The following is an 18,334-nucleotide window of genomic DNA, read 5'->3' as shown; positions in this document are numbered from 1 at the left end:
GGGGCTATTGCGTCATTGTTATCAGGACATGATCGTTATGGCGTAACCACGGAGCCGTTTGCAGATCTACCTTGGGACATTTATATATACAGTCTATGCTTGGGACCCGTTATCGTTTTATGCGTCACGGCTGCAGTGAGCAGTGTTTGTTTTATTAAACCAACACGGCTTCACAGCCTTTGATTTGAGTTATTTCCCTCCCTTCCTTTTCTGTGGGTCAAAACACCCGATATAAATGTTTGTTTTTGTTTTGGTGAAGAAAGACTAAAGCCAGTGTTGAAAATGAAAATCAAATGTTCGATCCGTCGTATTTCAGATGAGTTATGAGAAACCAAAGAAGTTTGTTTGATCTCAGATTATTCGTTTTTTAAGCTATAATGGTTTAAGAAAAACTCTCAGGTCAAATACAACTTACAAAAATAAATAAATATTGTGTTATTGTCAATCCATGTTAGAAATACAAATAAAGATAGAACATGCCATAACGTTAGCATCATATGTAGTAGTGATAAGGGTAAACAAAAGGTGAACAAATAATCAATAATATAATACAAATAACAATAATAATATATATTATAATAAATAAAAAATATATATTAATAATGAAAATAGTATTTTAAATCAGGGTAAAAAACGATAAATATAAACAAAAGTATAATTGTCAAAAATATAATATAGATTCAAGGTTCTTTATTCGTCAAAAGAACATAGCTTCAGTGGTGTTATGTCGATGAAAATCTTGTGTCACAGGCTTCTCCAACAGAGCAACACAAAACACAGATACACAGAACAAATATAGTGCAAGTAAATACAAGAAGAAAAAAAGTGAAATAGTGCATTAAGAGTCTACATGCAAGTCATTGAAATATGATATATTAGGTAAATAGATCAATAATTTCTAAGTAGCAGCCAGATGAATGTTATGGATGTTGTTTCTAAGTCCAGGTGTTTAACAGTCTTCTGGCCTGTGGGATGAAGCTGTCTCTGAGTCTGGTGGTTCTTGTCAGGATGCTGCGGTACCGCCTGCCAGACGGCAACAGACAGAACAGTTTGTGGCTGGGGTGATGGGGGTCTTTGATAATCAGGAGGGCTTTCTTTCTGAGCCTCTGGGAGTAAAGGTCCTCCATGGATGGAAGCTCCGTCCTGGTTTTGTAGGATAGTGTGAAGCTGACCGTTGAGCGGCCCGACCAAGCAAGGAGGCAGAGAATTCAAATATAACCCGGTGTGGACATTTATTCATGGCTGTGGTTCATGACACAGCCTCATAGTGCTGCCCAGGTGAACACAGTCACCGGCCACAAGGATCTCACACACACTACCTAACAGGGAACACAGAGCCTAAATACCCACACTGATTAACCCAACAAGACACAGGTGAGGGGGAGGAGACAACACAGGGCACCAGGTGCACATAATCAACAGACATGGGGAAAGGGAACACTTTTCAAAATAAAACACGTGCAATATACAAAGCCCGAAGCCGTCAGTCCACAGTGACGAAGCCATGTTCGTCACAGATAGTAAACAAAAATGCAGTTTGACTATGTGTACAACATGGAATGTCATGGTTTATCATCGATATATGAATATAGGTTTTGGAAAAAGGAGAGCTTTGTGGAGCGAGGAGTTGAAAAGTAGCAGAAAATATACCTCTTTTAAGACAGTGGAGCTAACATGATGTTGTGTTTTGGCTAACTTCTCTAACTTCTCTAACTTCTCCCCCCTCCCCCCCCCCCCCCCACACACACACACACACACACACACACACACACACACACACACACACACACACACACACACACACACACACACACACACACACACAGGCACCAGACGACGGGGGCAGTGATCGCCCGCTGCGGCCAGCCGGAGGTGAGCTGGTGGGGCTGGAGGAACGCTGACGATGAGCACCTGGTTCAATCCATCGCTAAAGCCTGCGCTGTGGTGGGATCCTCCAGGAAACACCTCACCAACGGGGGGGGGGGCTACATCAACGGCACCGACCTGCCAGATACTGACTTTGGTAAGAGCTTAAAGGCCTCCTATTGTACTATTTGTAGGCATACATGATAGGTCTCAGATATATACCGTTTATAAAAAACATGTCCAGATTTACAGGAACTCAAGATGCTATTTGCCCCTTAAGGCGTTTCTTTAATTGACCCATTAGTTGTTCTGATAACCTCAACAGTAACCCTACTGCTGTACGACCTGGGTCGCATTGTGACGTGTCCTCTCTGTGCTCCTGTGTTTGTATCAGAGTCCTCGATGACCCACAGCACGGAGGTGGAGACGTTGGCCTCACAGCCTCACAAGCTGCTGATCCTGGACGCTCGCTCCTACGCCGCTGCTGTGGCTAACCGGGCCAAGGGGGGCGGCTGCGAATGCCCAGGTAGGTCTCCTCAAACCAGATAGGAGCAGGTCGTGGATCCAGGGAAATGTGATTGTTTCTGTGTGAGAAATGAAAACCTCCACCTTTTTTATTTGTATTTTTATGTTGTTTGTAAACAATGTGTGCATTTTGACTATTTGTATCTTGAATTGGAAATGTTACTTTCAACTTTGTCCTTTATGAAACCCTTGTGCTCCTGCTGTTCCAGAGTACTACCCCAACTGTGAGGTGGTGTTTATGGGCATGGCCAACATCCACTCCATCCGCAAGAGTTTCCAGTCTCTGCGTTTCCTCTGCACTCAGATGCCCGATCCATCCAAGTACGTCTCACTTTTGCTCCTCCAGATTTCCCCACCTTACTCTGCAGGATCAAACTCAGAGCTCTGTGCTGTAACCGTAGGTAACACAGCTGTGTTTTGGTGTTGGCTGGCCGTACATCTGTGCCGGATTTAGAAACCCCGAGAGCAGGATCTGTTTCCATCTGGACGCTGCGAGGACGTGTCATTTAATCGCTCTTGCTTACGTTGATAAAAGTGGTTCAACGATCGTATCGGGAGACAAAAATCTAACAAAGTCCATTCTCCAAGTACATCCAGTCCATGTTCCCTATGGGTTGGATCGTATATTTAATATTGCCTAAAGTGTCTTTTGCACACAATTAAAATCTCACAAAAGCAATTTCCTAATGTGTTTAATATACAATGCATGATTGCCTATAGACTGAACTTGTAGACTTTCCCAGTTTGGATTTCCAATTTCCGACCTTCGAGCGGTTAATCCCAAACGTAAATAAAAACAATCTCTGACTGGGGGCAACATTTCGTTTTCCCTGACTCGATTTGTCTATAAATGAACTTTGATCAAAACACAAAACAACTTTACAGGCAGAATAAGTACCAAAAACACAGACATCATTTCTTTTTTTTTTACTAAAAACAGTCGAATATTCTCAATTCTTTATTTGTTATTTTTATTTTATTTCTTTATTTAATTATTTCTTTAATTCATTTTTTTATTTCATTATTGTTATTTATTTATTGTTATTTTTTCAATATTATTATTATTATTATTATTATTATTATTATTATTATTATTATTATTATATATTTCTTAATATCTTCTAACATTAAGTGTTACATCAGGCAGCTGCTTGAAGTCGGGGAAGATGTTCCCAGAATTGACATGCTGATATTTATTCATCATTTTCATTAAAAACAGTCAAATATTCTTAATATTTTTATTATAATTAAATGTATTGTACATCTTATTATTCTTACAATATTATTTTTATGATCCTATATTGTTGTGGTGCATCAGGCGGCTGCTCTTCCATGAAGGGTGGGAAGATGGTTTCTCCAAAGTTGTTTCTCTCGTGTTTTATTGCCAAAAATGTCTCGTCCGTCTCGCTCACAGAGGCTCCATGTTTATAGACTAAACACTCATAACGCAAAGGATAATAAAGCAGATAAGGCAAGGGAAACATTAACTCATAATTGAAGTAGGTCAAAGTGTGTGCATGTCTCCATCCGGTTACATTACACTGTCCAAAAGGGCAAAGTCATGAGCTTTACTTCACCAAACACCTGCATAATAACACCTGTGGCCACCAGGGGGCAGGAACACATCCCAGTCTTTGTAACTGTAGAGATACACTGACTTTCATGTGCTTCTGGGCACCAGTGCAAATATAATTTCTTTGTGTATCTCCAGCTCTGTAACGGCTGACTTTGCCCTCCTCTTGTTTGACGCTGAGCAGATTGAGAGATAATCTGATCATTTGAGCACTTATTAATTGAAGAGGCCCTATTATGGGTTGTCCCTTTCCTGTAGGGTGTTATATAGGCTTTTTTTGTGTGCATGTAAATGGTCTGCAGAGGCTACAATTCCTTTGTTAAGCGCTCCAACACATTGTACGTTGACCAATCACAACAGAGTCGGCCAGCTAACCAATCAGAGCAGACTGGGCTCTGGTTTCAGACAGAGCTTAGTCCAGTGTTTCTCAAACTTTTTCATACCAAGGACCACTTAACCAATAAATGAACCCTCGCGGACCACCTAACTCCACAAATATAATAATATAATAATAATAACAGATTACAAATTGCCTGAAAATGGTACAAACAAGTGGCAACATGTGTGACGAAGGTGTTGTCCCTGAAAGTGAAACTTAAGCTCGCTCCATTGCGGAGATATTCCCGCGAGAGTGCGGAAAACTTAAATGTATTTATTTATTTAAAATGTGAAATTTGACCAATATACTCACGGACCACTAGGGGGCGCTCACGGGCCACCAGTGGTCCGCGGAGATACGTTTTTTGATTGAATGTTGTATTTTGCCTGCTACTTTTTCAGTATATTAGAGATATTATGTAAAGTGTTTAGTTAAACAGACATGAGAATAAAAATGAGAATGATGGATGGTGAAAAACAAGCTAATTGAATCTATAGAGATGTTGTTGACGGGCGTTGCAAACCGTAAGAAGCTATAAATGCTGCGGTATGTGGCAAGAGGTCCTTATCTGTCCTCATGAATCATATGGACTGTCACCAAGAGGTCTGATGGATGAACCGTCCAGATCTCTCAGGTCTTCTGGTCAGCTTCCTGTCCCAACTGTCAGAACTAAACCTGGAGAAGTTCAGGTTATGCTCCAAACATCTGGATCAAACTCCCAGAAACCTGCAGGTCTGCTGCGACTACTTTTAAATCCAGGCTGAAGACTTTTCTCTTTGCCGCTGCTTTTGTGTGTGAGATGAGCGGGCGCTGTGTCTGGTGGAGACCTGGCCTACAAAGCAGATCAGTTTCCACTCATCAGATGGTGTGTGTGTGTGTGTGTGTGTGTGTGTGTGTGTGTGTGTGTGTGTGTGTGTGTGTGTGTGTGTGTGTGTGTGTGTGTGTGTGTGTGTGTGTGTGTGTGTGTGTGTGTGTGTGTGTGTGTGTGTGTGTGTGTGTGTGTGTGTGTGTGTGTGTGTGTGTGTGTGTGTGTGTGTGTGTGTGTGTGTGTGTGTGTGTGTGTGTGTGTGGAAGTCGTCGCAGCACAGTCCGGATGTTTGAGCATCATGCAGCCACGATTTAATCTACATCCCTAATCTGGCCACTGTCAAAATTCTTGACAGTTAACGAACTTGCTTTCTGTGTGTGTGTGTGTGTGTGTGTGTGTGTGTGTGTGTGTGTGTGTGCAGCTGGCTGTCTGCTCTGGAGAGCACCAAGTGGTTGCAGAACCTGTCTCTGCTCCTGAAGGCGTCTCTGCTGGTGATGAACGCCGTGGAGCGGGACCACCGCCCGGTCCTCGTCCACTGCTCCGACGGCTGGGACCGCACCCCTCAGATCGCCGCTCTGTCCAAGCTGCTGCTGGACCCGTACTACCGCACCATAGAGGTACAGAACACACTCCTCTAGTTTCATCACTGACCAGAGAGGGCAAAGTACACACACCTTTACTCAAGTAGAAGTAAAGATACTTGTGTTTAAAAATACTTCTTTACATGTTCTCATATATTCTTGAACATCTCGTGCCGTCCTCCTGCAGGGCTTCCAGGTTCTGGTGGAGACCGACTGGCTGGACTTCGGCCATAAGTTTGCGGACCGCTGCGGCCACGGAGAGAACTCGGAGGACGTGAACGAGCGCTGCCCCGTGTTCCTGCAGTGGCTCGACTGCGTGCACCAGCTGCAGAGGCAGTTCCCCTGCTCCTTCGAGTTCAACGAGGCCTTCCTGGTGCGTAACAGTGCTGAGCTCACTCCTCAAAGTCACAGAGACGAGTTCTTCTAGTAGTTATTATTTTATTATTTTATTAATTTTTTTATTTTAACTTATTTTCGTATTTAATTTTTGTATCATTTTTGTATGAATAATAATTCATTTATTTTATATAGGCGCTTTTCAAGGCTCTCAAGGTCGCCGTACAAACACATAAAAAACAAGATACACAATAGATAACACCAGCATAAGAAACATAAATAAGACAAAGACAATGCAGTATATAAATCAATCAAATAACCAAATGTGTGATGGACAATGATCAGGGTGGATATGCGAGTGTGAAGAGATATGTTTTGATTAATATTATTTTTTTAAATTATTATTATTCAAAGTCATTTTTATATTTTATTAATTATTTTCTTTACAATTATTTTTGTATTTTGTATTACTTTTTTATTGTTATTATTTTTTACTATTATTTTTATATTTTATTAATTATTTTCTTTACATTTATTTTAGTGTATTACTTTTTTATTAATATTTTTTATTTCATTATTATTCTTAGTAGTTGTTTTTATATCTGATTACTTTTTTTTACATTTTATTTGAGTATGTTGTATTTCCCCTCATGGTTTGTTACATCAGGCAGCTGCTACTTCACGAAGTCAGTGAAGATGGTTTTCAGGAACTCTCATTTGTTCTGAGTGGTTTTCAATTACTCTGTTTCCTCGGAGGTGGTTAAACATTGCTGAGATATTTTATTGCCCATCATCTTCCGCTCCACGTCAGTTTCCGATTGTGAGCCACTAATGTGCAGTTACTCCTGCATCCCTGCTGTCATTATCAAACTGTGTGTGTGTGTGTGTGTGTGTGTGTGTGTGTGTGTGTGTGTGTGTGTGTGTGTGTGTGTGTGTGTGTGTGTGTGTGTGTGTGTGTGTGTGTGTGTGTGTGTGTGTGTGTGTGTGTGTGTGTGTGTGTGTGTGTGTGTGTGTGTGTGTGTGTGTGTGTGTGTGTGTGTGTGTGTGTGTGTGTGTGTGTGTGTGTGTGTGTGTGTGTGTGTGTGTGTGCAGGTGAAGCTGGTGCAGCACACCTACTCCGCTCTATTCGGCACCTTCCTGTGTAACAGTGGGAAGGAGCGTGAGGACCGGCACGTTCAGGAGCGGACCTGCAGCGTGTGGTCGCTGTTGAGACCGGCCAATCGGACGCTGAGGAACATGCTGTACTCCTCACACTCTGAGATCGTACGTCCTCCATTACTGTCCTCCGTCACTGTCCTGAAGGGGGAGAAACAGTTCCTCTTTAAAGATGGTTAAAACTCCAGAGAAAGGATAGAATTCGTTAAAGATGTTAAATAAGTAGGGTAACTTAGACTCCCATAAAAATTCTTTTCAACTCAAACTTACAAATGACAGGATGAAGTTGGTTTAACATCATAACATACTTTTCTATTATTATTTGTATTTCCCAAGTTAATAATGTTGTTGTTGTTTCAGGTTCTGCACCCGGTGTGTCACGTGCGTAACCTGATGCTCTGGACGGCCGTCTACCTGCCCAGCTCCTCCCCCACCACGCCCTCCGATGAGTCCTGCGCCCCCTACCCTGTCCCGGGGGGAAACCCAGAGGACACTCCGCTGGGAAGGTGAGTCGGAAAACGCGTCTGTTCTAATTCTAGTTTCTTTAATTTGAGATGTTATTCTTTATTTAACCCTTTACAGTCCTGGGCTAATTTGGCCGTTTTCCCGTACTTTTGATTTGTCTTAATAAACCCCATTAAGAAGGGTTTAGCATGTCAATGTTTGGTATCTATTTTTTCAAGACAACCTCACCTATATAAGCTGATAGTTATTTTTTGCATTTTGACATACTACTATAGGAACATTTTGGACCCAAAATCGCCCAAAAAACGTAATAACAGATTTTGAAAGTGATATTATTTGTACTATGGGTAACACAAACATGCTCAACGAAACATTTTGAAAGCTGGAAATATATACCTGGGATGTCACTAAGTCGGGATGTCCCGATCACCTTTTTTTGCTCCCGATCCGATTCCGATCATTTGATTTTGACAATTTGCCGATACCGATTTTTCCCGATCCGATCTTTATGCAATGCATTAAGAGAAAAAAAAGAAATAAAGCATTCAAGTTGTCCCTTAAGGTTATTTTTTTATTTAAATTGGATATTCTATCCAACATGGATATAGCTTCTTTCTTTCACAGCAGCATTGGATCAGTTCAGTTGTGCAGCATTGGATCAAAACAAAATAAAGCTTTCAGTACTCGTTAGCTTACTGCTTCAATTAGACACTGCGCCCACTCTGTTGCCAGATTTGAGAGAAATAGGTCTTTGAAAACAAGCCCCAAAGAAGCAACACATACATGATGTTGTGTAATTTGAAACCAAAACTAAGGCCTCAGGATGACTTTAAGACTTGAACATGGTCATTTTTGTTTTGTAACATTGAATATTTTCTTTTTAAAAAGTATTAAAAAATATATTTTTTTAAATCCCGATCCCCGATTTTTTTCTCCCGATTCCGATCTTTTGAAAATCACGTGATCGGATCGGGACATCTCTATCACTAAGTTAATGTACAAGTTTGATTGAGGCAGCATGAACCTATATACACATGTTATTAACAAATAGCAGGTGTATCCATAGGTGGCTTTTTAATGAATGGTCTCCTCCTCCATGTCAAAAGAAATGACAGAACACATTAAGTCACCCTCAAAACTAATTATTATATTAAAAAAGTTATTTTATTCATTAAACACTTGCAGCATAGAGGCTTTTAATATAGAACGAGCTAAAAAAAAAGGAGAATCTTACAGAAAATAAGGACTTAAAAAGAAAACAATGTTCCTTATTAGACACTTTCATAGGGAAGTGCACAGCAGGAACAGCAACAACGACAGAGCGAGAGACAAACAGAAGACAGTGAAGGACAGTTGACTTTTTTAGTGCTGACATTTCATTGTTTGCATATTTTATGAGGGCTATTTGGAGACAAGGTCTGAACACTTCTCTTTCATTATGTCTGTTTTGTTTTGGCGAGGCTGACGTGTGATTGATTTGTTACCCAAACATTCAGAGAAGATTATACGAGCGGCTGCAGATTTAATCACACGGTGTAAAACACACTCTGAGGACTTTCTGTTTCCTGTTCATTTTACATTTGGTTAGTTGTGGCCTCTCAGAGTAAACTGACTTCAAGTCTATTTGTTAATCTGTACATTCATATTGTGTATTCAGTAGAGTATGAACTTGCTGTAGGACGTTATTGAGGATGTTGAATCTCCATGTTTCCATGTTTGTGCTGATTTTGAAAAATGTTGGGTTGATTTGAAAGTTTTAGCGAGCTCAAGCCTGCCTTTTCTGTTCCTGAAAGTGTCCGAAATTAATTCAGCTTCCTCAACATACATAACAAAACAACACCAACATTTTCTAAATCAGCCAAGCCATTTATTAGCTATTATCTGCGTATGATGCAACTTGTGCGAATTGCCCAACAAATGCACGTTAGCATCCGGTAGTTTCTACGTGCCGGGGACCCCTAGTTTACATTTCTATCATCTATTGGGGTACTCACTCACTCTTATCTTATCTTACGTTACAACTATTCTTTATTTCTGTGCTCCTCAGACGTCCGAAGACTCGCTCCTTCGACAACCTGCCGAGCGCCTGCGAGCTGAGCGGCTCTCTGCCTCCCAACCGCCGCTCCAGCGACCCGAGCCTCAACGAGAAGTGGCAGGACCACCGGCGCTCGCTGGAGATCAAAATGGCCGCCGGTCCTGAGGGGGAACTGGAGCAGGAAGAAGGGATTCCTAACGGGGTGGGGCCTCATCCGAAGGAGGGAGGGGACCCTGAGCTGGAGGACAGCCCTCAAACCAGGGGGCCGGACGCTGTTAGGGGAAAGGAAGGAGAGGAGGGAGCAAAGGAAGCAAAGGAAGCAAAGGAAGTAAAGGAAGCAAAGGAGGCAAAGGAAGCAAAGGAAGCAAAGGAGGCAAAGGAGGCAAAGGAGGCGGAGCTTTCTGTGGCGGTGGGCGTCGCCGAGGGCCAGGTGGAGAACATCCTGAAGGAGGCGACGAAGGAGGAGGCGGGAGCAGAGACGCAGAAAGAGGGAGGAGTTATTAATATCAGTAAGAGTGCGAGTGACAAGGAGGTGAAGGAGGAAGGAGGGGATCAGTGTGCGAAGGTAAATGGTATTCAGGTGGAGAAGGAAGGGTTGGCTAACGGTCACCATCAAGAGAACGGAGTAACGGAAGCTGAGGAGGAAGAGGAGGATGAGGAGAAGGAGGCGACTCCAGAGGAGAAGGAGGCGACTCCAGAGGAGAAGGAGGCGACTCTAGAGACTCCAGAGGAGGAGGGTATAGAAATGTCTAGTGTACAGGAGGAGGCTGTGAAGGGAGCGAGTGAGTTGGTCTCAGCCGAGCGTCCTGCAGCTCTCAGGACTCTAACCAACGGCTTCACCTCTCCTGAGGAGGAGCCGCTGGACAAGAGAGCCTCCGTGATGGAGAGCTCCACAGAGACTTTGACGGAGGAGGTCTGCAGCCGGCTGGAGCCCCCCCCCAGGCAGGAGCAGGGTCTGGAGGCGGGGGAGCAGTTCATCAGGACTTTGAACGGGAAGAGACCCTCGCTGTGTGCCTTTCAGGACCGAGAGGGGCTTTATAACGGCAACGTCTCCGAGCTCCACGGGGTCAAAGGTCACGGAGAAAGGGCTCCTCTCAGTCGGCAGGTTTCCCTCGCCAGCTGCAGCTCCCTCCCCCCCCGCTGCTCGCTGCATCGATGGTGTCATCACCACGCGCCGCCGAACCGCGCCGCGATCGTTACCCCCGAGCAGCAGCCGTCTGTCCGCAGCCACCTGGACGACGACGGGCTGACGCTGCACAGCGACGCCGTGCAGACCAGGCTGCGGCAGATCGAGGCGGGACACCAGCTGGAGGTGGAGACGCTGAAGAAGCAGGTGCAGGAGCTGTGGAGCCGCCTGGAGAACCAGCACCACTCCCACCGGGTCAACGGGGACACGGGGGACGAGGAGGGGGTGAGGGAGCACAGCTTTGAGCAAGCGTTACACATGCACTCACACAGAGGATATCACACACACACACACACACACACACACACACAGGATAACACACACACACAGAGGATAACACACACACACACACACACACACACACACACACACACACACACACACACACACACACACACAGGATATACATGCACACACACACATACACACACACACACGCACACGCACACGCACACACACACACACACACACACACACACACACACACACACACACACACACACACACACAGGATATATATGCAGACACACAGGATGTACACACACACAGAGGATATGCATACACACACAAACACAGAGGATATGCATGCACACACACACACACACACACACACACACACACACACACACACAGAGGATATGCATGCACACACACACACACACACACACACACACACACACACACACACACACACACACACACACACACACACACACACACACACACACACACACACACACACAGGATATATATGCAGACACACAGGATGTACACACACAGAGGATATGCATGCACACACACACACACACACACACACACACACACACACACACACACACACACACACACACACACACACACACACACACACACACACACACACACACACACACACACACAGAGGATATACATGCACACACATGCAGACAGAGTGCTTTCACAACCTGACCCTTCACTTCAGGACAGACGGTGAAACACACATGCAGCATGACAACATAATATAACAGTTTAAGGAACACTAAACTAAACAATAGACTCTATGTTCACACAATATACAAAAGAAAGAGACCTGTGCAACATTTGGATTTGATCAGATTGATGCATTTCACTTTATAATGTTCCTCTGCGTCTCCTTCCAGACCTCCATGACGGACTCAGAGTTCAACCTGGACCCGAACTGTCTGTCTCGCTGCAGCACGGAGCTGTTCTCTGAGGCCAGCTGGGAGCAGGTGGACAGGACGGACACCGAGGTGAGAGGAGGAAACAAACACACGATGTCTCTCATGCCCCTTTCACACCAACGCGGTTCCCGTTCTAGCTCCGTGCTAGAGCTCTTCTGGTTCGGAACCGGTTTTTCTTTTCAGCCCCCGCTTCGTTCACACCGCCCAGAGCCCGACTGGTGCTGCCGCGGCTGCGTCATGACGTCACCGTTTACGTCGCTGATTTTCTCCCGAACTGCGTCGGCTCGATGATCGTGTTGCTTTTAATCACACGAAGCCAGATTAAATGAAATATTCTCAACCCTTATACTTTTCTCCAGAGTGCCGTGGTTCATTGTTTGTTAATGTGCCCGCTGTTTGGCATCACAACGCTGTTATGAACGTTTCTCTGGTATAACATGGGTGATGTTAGCATAGCAACCGCAGCTAAACTGACTATCTTGACTACTTGTTGCTAACCTATTGTAGCATAAGCCGTTTTCTACAGGCACATTTCACCTTTTCCTTATGATTCTACTTGTGATAGTCGGACATGACAACCTGTGCAGCCCATGTGTTGATTCCATCTGATAGCTGCTAATACAAAACAAAACATCTGCCTCTCTCCACAATGATCAATGACAGCGAACGGACAAGTAGTCAAGTGTGTTTTTTTTATAAGTGTGTGGTCGCGTTCTAGTCACTTTGCTCAGCGCTACTGCTTGTTACAACTTTCATTTGCCGCACTCGCCTTTAACTGTTGCTCAGGTTGATCCCGCCCCCGCCCCCGCCTCAGACGTAAGCGTGACGTATGCGGTTCTTGCTTCTAGACCAGTGGTTCTCAAACTTTTTCTGTCAGGCCCCCCCCAACACAAATAGTCAGGCTCAGTGGCGGCGCCAGAGATTTATTTTGGGGTGCTGTGGGGTAGCTTGACGTTTCATAGAGGGTGCTCAAACATTTAGGGTTTCCCATTAATGTACCGGGCGCTACAGTGGAACTTTCTACTGCAACACTCCCCACGCATATACACAACGTACCCGTGACTGTTACAATGAAGGCTCGATAATCAGCTCACGGCATATAGGTGTAAGCAGGGGTAAAGTGCTATTTTTATAGCTGGTGTGTGGACCTCACATAGGGGGGTCCGGGGGCAAGCTCCTCCGGGAAGATTTATTTTTAAATATTGAAGTTAAAAGCATCAATCTGGTGCACTTTGAGAGCAAAATGAAGAGATCTATGGATACATCTCTCAACACCCATTTGAAACAGAACTGGAAACAGATTTACTTTTTCTTTATGGATATTTTACAAATCACTCCCTTTTAAACTTTATTCTTTTTTAATGTCATATAGTATTTCATACCTGTTTTTCATTTATTCTCTTATTTTTTTATAACTATAATGATCATATAAACGTGTGTCTCGGAAATAATTGTTTACATTAATTGTGACCAAAACGTTTGAGACTGAGATAACACTGAGAGTCCTTTAGCTCACTGAGCCTCTCAGTCTCTCAGGAGAGGACTCTCCTCCACTTTGTTGTTGAAAAAACTCCTTATATCCGTTAGCGTAGCTCGCTAGCACCAGAAGCTAACAACAACGATCTCCGGTACCGGTGCGCTCTCTCTCTCTCGCTTGCGCACACACACACAAAATGGCTCATTCCACACACACACAGAGCCGAGCTTTAATGAAACACAGAGACCCAGACGTAATAGTACTGTATCATATTATTTTCCAATCAATTATTTATTTTTATTTTTTAAATAATTTTTCCTCTCTGTCATGCCTCTGCCCCCCCTGCCACTTTGAGAACCACTGTTCTAGACCAACCATTTTTTGGTGCTTGAAACGCACCGGGTTTCGGAGCTTAGAGGCGGCTCCGCTGTGGTGTGAACAGGAAAAACTGTGCTTTTCCGGCTCTAGCTCCGAACCGGCCCTGGAACCGCGTTGGTGTGAAAGGGGCAACGGTGCACCAAGCTCTATATTCACAATTGTAGCTGCATGCACTAATGATTCAAACTGAGGTTTTGATAGTGTGTGTGTTACAGGTGATGTTTGATAGTGTGTGTGTTACATAGTGATGCCTAACTGTGTGTGTGTGTGTGTGTGTGTGTGTGTGTGTGTGTGTGTGTGTGTGTGTGTGTGTGTGTGTGTGTGTGTGTGTGTGTGTGTGTGTGTGTGTGTGTGTGTGTGTGTGTGTGTGTGTGTGTGTGTGTGTGTGTGTGTGTGTGTGTGTGTGTGTGTGTGTGTGTGTGTGTGTGTGTGTGTGTGTGTGTGTGTGTGTGTGTGTGTGTGTGTGTGTTGCAGGTGACGCGCTGGTACCCTGACCACCTGGCTGCTCAGTGTTACGGCTGTGAGAGCAGATTCTGGCTCGCCACCAGGAAGCATCACTGCAGGTGAGGATCACACACACCTTCAGTCGCTCTTCAACCCATCGTCATCCTCCTGTGTGTGTCCTGTCGAGGTTTAGAGAGGCGTTTCCTGTTTGAGCTGAACTCTGGTGTTCAGAAGGAGATGTGTGTGTAGAGGCAGCTTTCAGTTCACACCCGGTATCTAAATGAGTCTTAGATACATCTTGAGTGACAGGATTTTACTTCTTCTCCACTTTTCTTTCTGCAGATCAGATCTCAAAATCAGCTTATTGAATAATTCGGTTTCTTCTGAGGAATCAAGAAAAAGTTAAATGTTTCCCAGTGGGGTTGAATGAGGCAGCCTTTCTCTTATTTTCTGCACTTCAATTCCTTCATTTTGATCAGGAATGTATGATTATTTAGAGTAGTTTATTGTTTATGTTTATTTGACTAATTACATTTGAAACCAGAGATCTCTTTGCAGTGCGTCCTACTGTTTCAAGATTCAAAGATTTATCGTCATTAGCTCAGCAGCTACAGTGTAGTCCCTGGCTCCTCCAACAGAGCAACATGAATATATATAGAACAAATAAAATAGTGCAAGAGAATGTTTTGAGTGTTTTTCTGTTCAAGCTATTGATTCCTAACGCAAAAGTCAGGAGTTAGCATCGTTTAGCGACATTGTGACACACGTCTGCAGCAGGAAGTGTGTGTTGGTGTGTGTTAAGTGTCTGTATGTGTGTGTGTGTGTGTGTGTGTGTGTGTCAGTGTGTGTGTGTCATGTTCTCCACTGCTCAGGCAGTTCTTATGCATTGTCTCCCCCCCCTCTCCTCTACAGTGGCAGGGAGCCTTTCCAGGAGGTCTGGTGAGATCCAGCTCCCCTCCACCCTAAATCCCCCCCTCTCCCCCTTTAGTGTCCCTGCACCTCCCCCCACTCCCTCCCTCCCCCTCCCCACCTGTTGCATCTGGTTTCCCTTCATCCTGTTGTAGTTGTCATCACATTTCTCAGAGAAATCTCTTTTTATTTGTCTGAGATTTGAGTGTGCTGCCATTCAGAGGTTTTGATTGGCTGTGCAGTAGCGTCAGGGGCAGGGCTGTGATTGGTCGAGGGATGATTGGTATTTCACCCTAAGATTTTTGAATTAGGGCTGCAGGATATATCGTCACAGTGCAACTTTTTTACTGCTTTATTGAAAAGGACGGTTCTTGTTTTGGAAATATAATATGAAGCTTCAAAGATCAACCAATTCAGCTATTTAATAAATCTCCTTTTAATTGAACACATATTTGGTTTTAATGATTAATTAATACAAAAAACACTCAACACACATTCAAACATGTTCTAGTTTCTTTCTTCCTTGTTTTAATGTTTACCATTGTCTCCCTTATTGTAGACCAATCAGCAAAAACATGAATCCCGAAAGTAATCAACAGATGAATCAACATTCAAAATTATGGTTAGTCGTCTCAAAGCGTATCCAGTGCTTCCCCCTTTAATGTGTAAGCTCGCCTCAGTTTAATAATGAAGGTTTTACAAGAAAACTACATTTATTATTGATCAACCGTCTTCATTTTGTGTTTTAATTCATGCTTTTAACTTAAAAAAATGTACAAAATAAAGTCTGAAAAAAGCCTCAACATCAGGTTTTTCAACATCCTGCAGCCCTAATTAAAACCTTCAAACAAGCAGATTTCCACAGCTTCTCCACTCCTCCTGTCATTACCCCCTCTCCACCTTCACCCCCACCCGGCAGCATGCCGCCCCAAACCAGCCGCCTGCATCTCACCCCCAGGCTGGAGAGTGGAATAGATTCATATTTGTAGTTTTAGTTTCTGCTCAGGGTGAGTAGGCAGGTAGAAGAGTGTGTGTGTGTGAGTGTGTGAGCATGGCCTTACATCAGAATCTGAGCATGGGTTTTATAAAGGTATTATTGTGTGTTTTTATTAATGGGCTGGTTATTAAAGAACTGCTAACAGGCATGTAGTGCAGCAGAAAACTAGAACTCATTCTAACTGACTTTTTTAAAACTTGTAATAATGTGTCTAAGGTCAGCTGGTTTACAGGAGACACATTTGATATCAGCATCCTGTTCTGTAAATGTGTTCATACTAGGTTTTATTTACAATCAGCTCTAGATCAACATTAAGCCACTTTATGATTCTTACAGGTTACACGTCTCCACATATTAACACCACTTCATGATGAAGTAAAAAGCTATTGTTGGGCTATAAAGGAACTACAGCACGGTCACATGACTTCACGTCACCACCGCTAAGCTAAAGGCGGCTAATGTTTGGCTATAAAGGAACTACAGCACGGTCACATGACTTCACGTCACCACGGCTAAGCTAAAGGTGGCTAACGTTGGGCTATAAAGGAACTACAGCATGGTCACATGACTTCACGTCACCACGGCTAAGCTAAAGGTGGCTAATGTTGGGCTATAAAGTAGGGTGACCAGACGTCCCCGTTTTCCGGGGACAGTCCCCGTTTGTATAGGCCTGTTCCCGGTTGAAACTGTCCCCGGAAATGTCCCCGTTTTTTAATATACGTTAAAAACAAATAGCAAGGTGAAGTAAAAACGTTTCATGTCAGGAAACACTGGGTACACAGACTGTGGTGAAGCCAGCCCCCACTTCGGAAAACAGTCAAAAGCACGTTGTATTGCGGTGCGCGAATATCCTATGGATTACGGTAGAGGCCTGGAAAAACTGCCTTCAAAATAAAAGCGTTTACTCGGTCAATAAGAAATATACCTAAAAAACACACCAAACATATTCATATATACTGGAGCTTAAATTAAGAAATATGTACTGTATGATGTGATCAATAATAATTTAAAACAAACTACTTATAACTACCACATTATAACTGAGTGAATGTAAAATGTAAGTATACAGTTATGAAGATATATCTGACATTTCTACTGCGTGACTAATTTCAATTGATGTTGACACCATCTCACAACACTCCTAAAATAACATTTCTTTCTGAAGCACAATTTAAAATGTATGCGGTTTAAAATCTCAAATTAGATCTATTGTCCATCTATTTTGATTATTATTTAATGGAAACCGTCCATAATCAAAGAGTCATTCGAAGTCAATCACATACTTGTTTCACTTCAGGGTGATAGCAGGAGACCCTATCTAGTCAATCAGAGAAAATCAGGACAATCTGATGTAGAATTTCAAAATAAAATACTTTTGAAATCTCATATAAGGGCTATTGTACTTCTGTTTTTATACAAGAATAAATAAAAAAACTGTCAAATTATCAAAGACTCATCTCACTTCAGGGTGATAGCAGGACACCCCATCTAATCACTCAGAGAGAATCAGGACAATCTGATGTAGATTTTCAAAATAAAAGACCTTTGAAGTCTGATATATGAGCTATCATCCCTGTTTTTAGATAAGAATAAAACAAAAACTATCCAGTATCAAAGACTTATTTCACTTCAGGGTGATAGCAGGACACCCCATCTAGTCAATCAGAGAGAATCTGGACAATCTGATGTACAGTTTCAAAATAAAAGACCTTTGAAGTCTCATATATGAGCTATCGTCCTCCTGTTTGTATCCAACAGCTCAAATGTTCGAAATTACATTAAACCAGAATTGTCCCCCTTTTTACTTTAACAGTGAAGACAATTGGATATGTTAATGATATATTGACCGCAAAACTCAAAATGTCCCCGGTTTTCATTTTGAAAATCTGGTCACCTTACTATAAAGGAACTACGTACAGCACGGTCACAAAACTACATTTATTATAGATCAACCGTCTTCATTTTCTGTTTAAATTAATGTTTTTACCTTTTTTTAAATTACAAAATAAAGTCTGAAAAAGCCTCTTTAAAAAAAATGA

General features: G+C 43.0%; 1 protein-coding gene across 4 annotated transcripts in view; it reads left to right on the top strand.

Moving 5' to 3' along the window:
- The window catches only part of mtmr3 (myotubularin related protein 3), a 53,849-nt gene that overhangs the window by 29,491 nt on the left and 6,024 nt on the right, over nt 1-18,334 (top strand). For 2 of the 4 annotated variants that reach the window (XM_079689401.1, XM_079689400.1), the window contains 11 exons: nt 1,827-2,023; nt 2,261-2,392; nt 2,601-2,712; nt 5,573-5,768; nt 5,920-6,105; nt 7,161-7,331; nt 7,584-7,729; nt 9,736-11,134; nt 12,049-12,159; nt 14,420-14,508; nt 15,302-15,328. In XM_079689401.1, the coding sequence (XP_079545527.1) occupies nt 1,827-2,023; nt 2,261-2,392; nt 2,601-2,712; nt 5,573-5,768; nt 5,920-6,105; nt 7,161-7,331; nt 7,584-7,729; nt 9,736-11,134; nt 12,049-12,159; nt 14,420-14,508; nt 15,302-15,328 (2,766 nt within the window). The remainder of the gene's footprint in view (nt 1-1,826; nt 2,024-2,260; nt 2,393-2,600; nt 2,713-5,572; nt 5,769-5,919; nt 6,106-7,160; nt 7,332-7,583; nt 7,730-9,735; nt 11,135-12,048; nt 12,160-14,419; nt 14,509-15,301; nt 15,329-18,334) is intronic. The other 2 variants (XM_079689403.1, XM_079689402.1) reach the window with 1 other exon arrangement.

Source organism: Notothenia rossii, assembly GCF_949606895.1.
Source record: "Notothenia rossii genome assembly, chromosome: 6".
Taxonomy (NCBI): domain Eukaryota; kingdom Metazoa; phylum Chordata; class Actinopteri; order Perciformes; family Nototheniidae; genus Notothenia; species Notothenia rossii.
The sequence above is the reverse complement of the archived record's forward strand: the minus strand, read 5'-3'. Positions and strand labels throughout refer to the sequence as shown.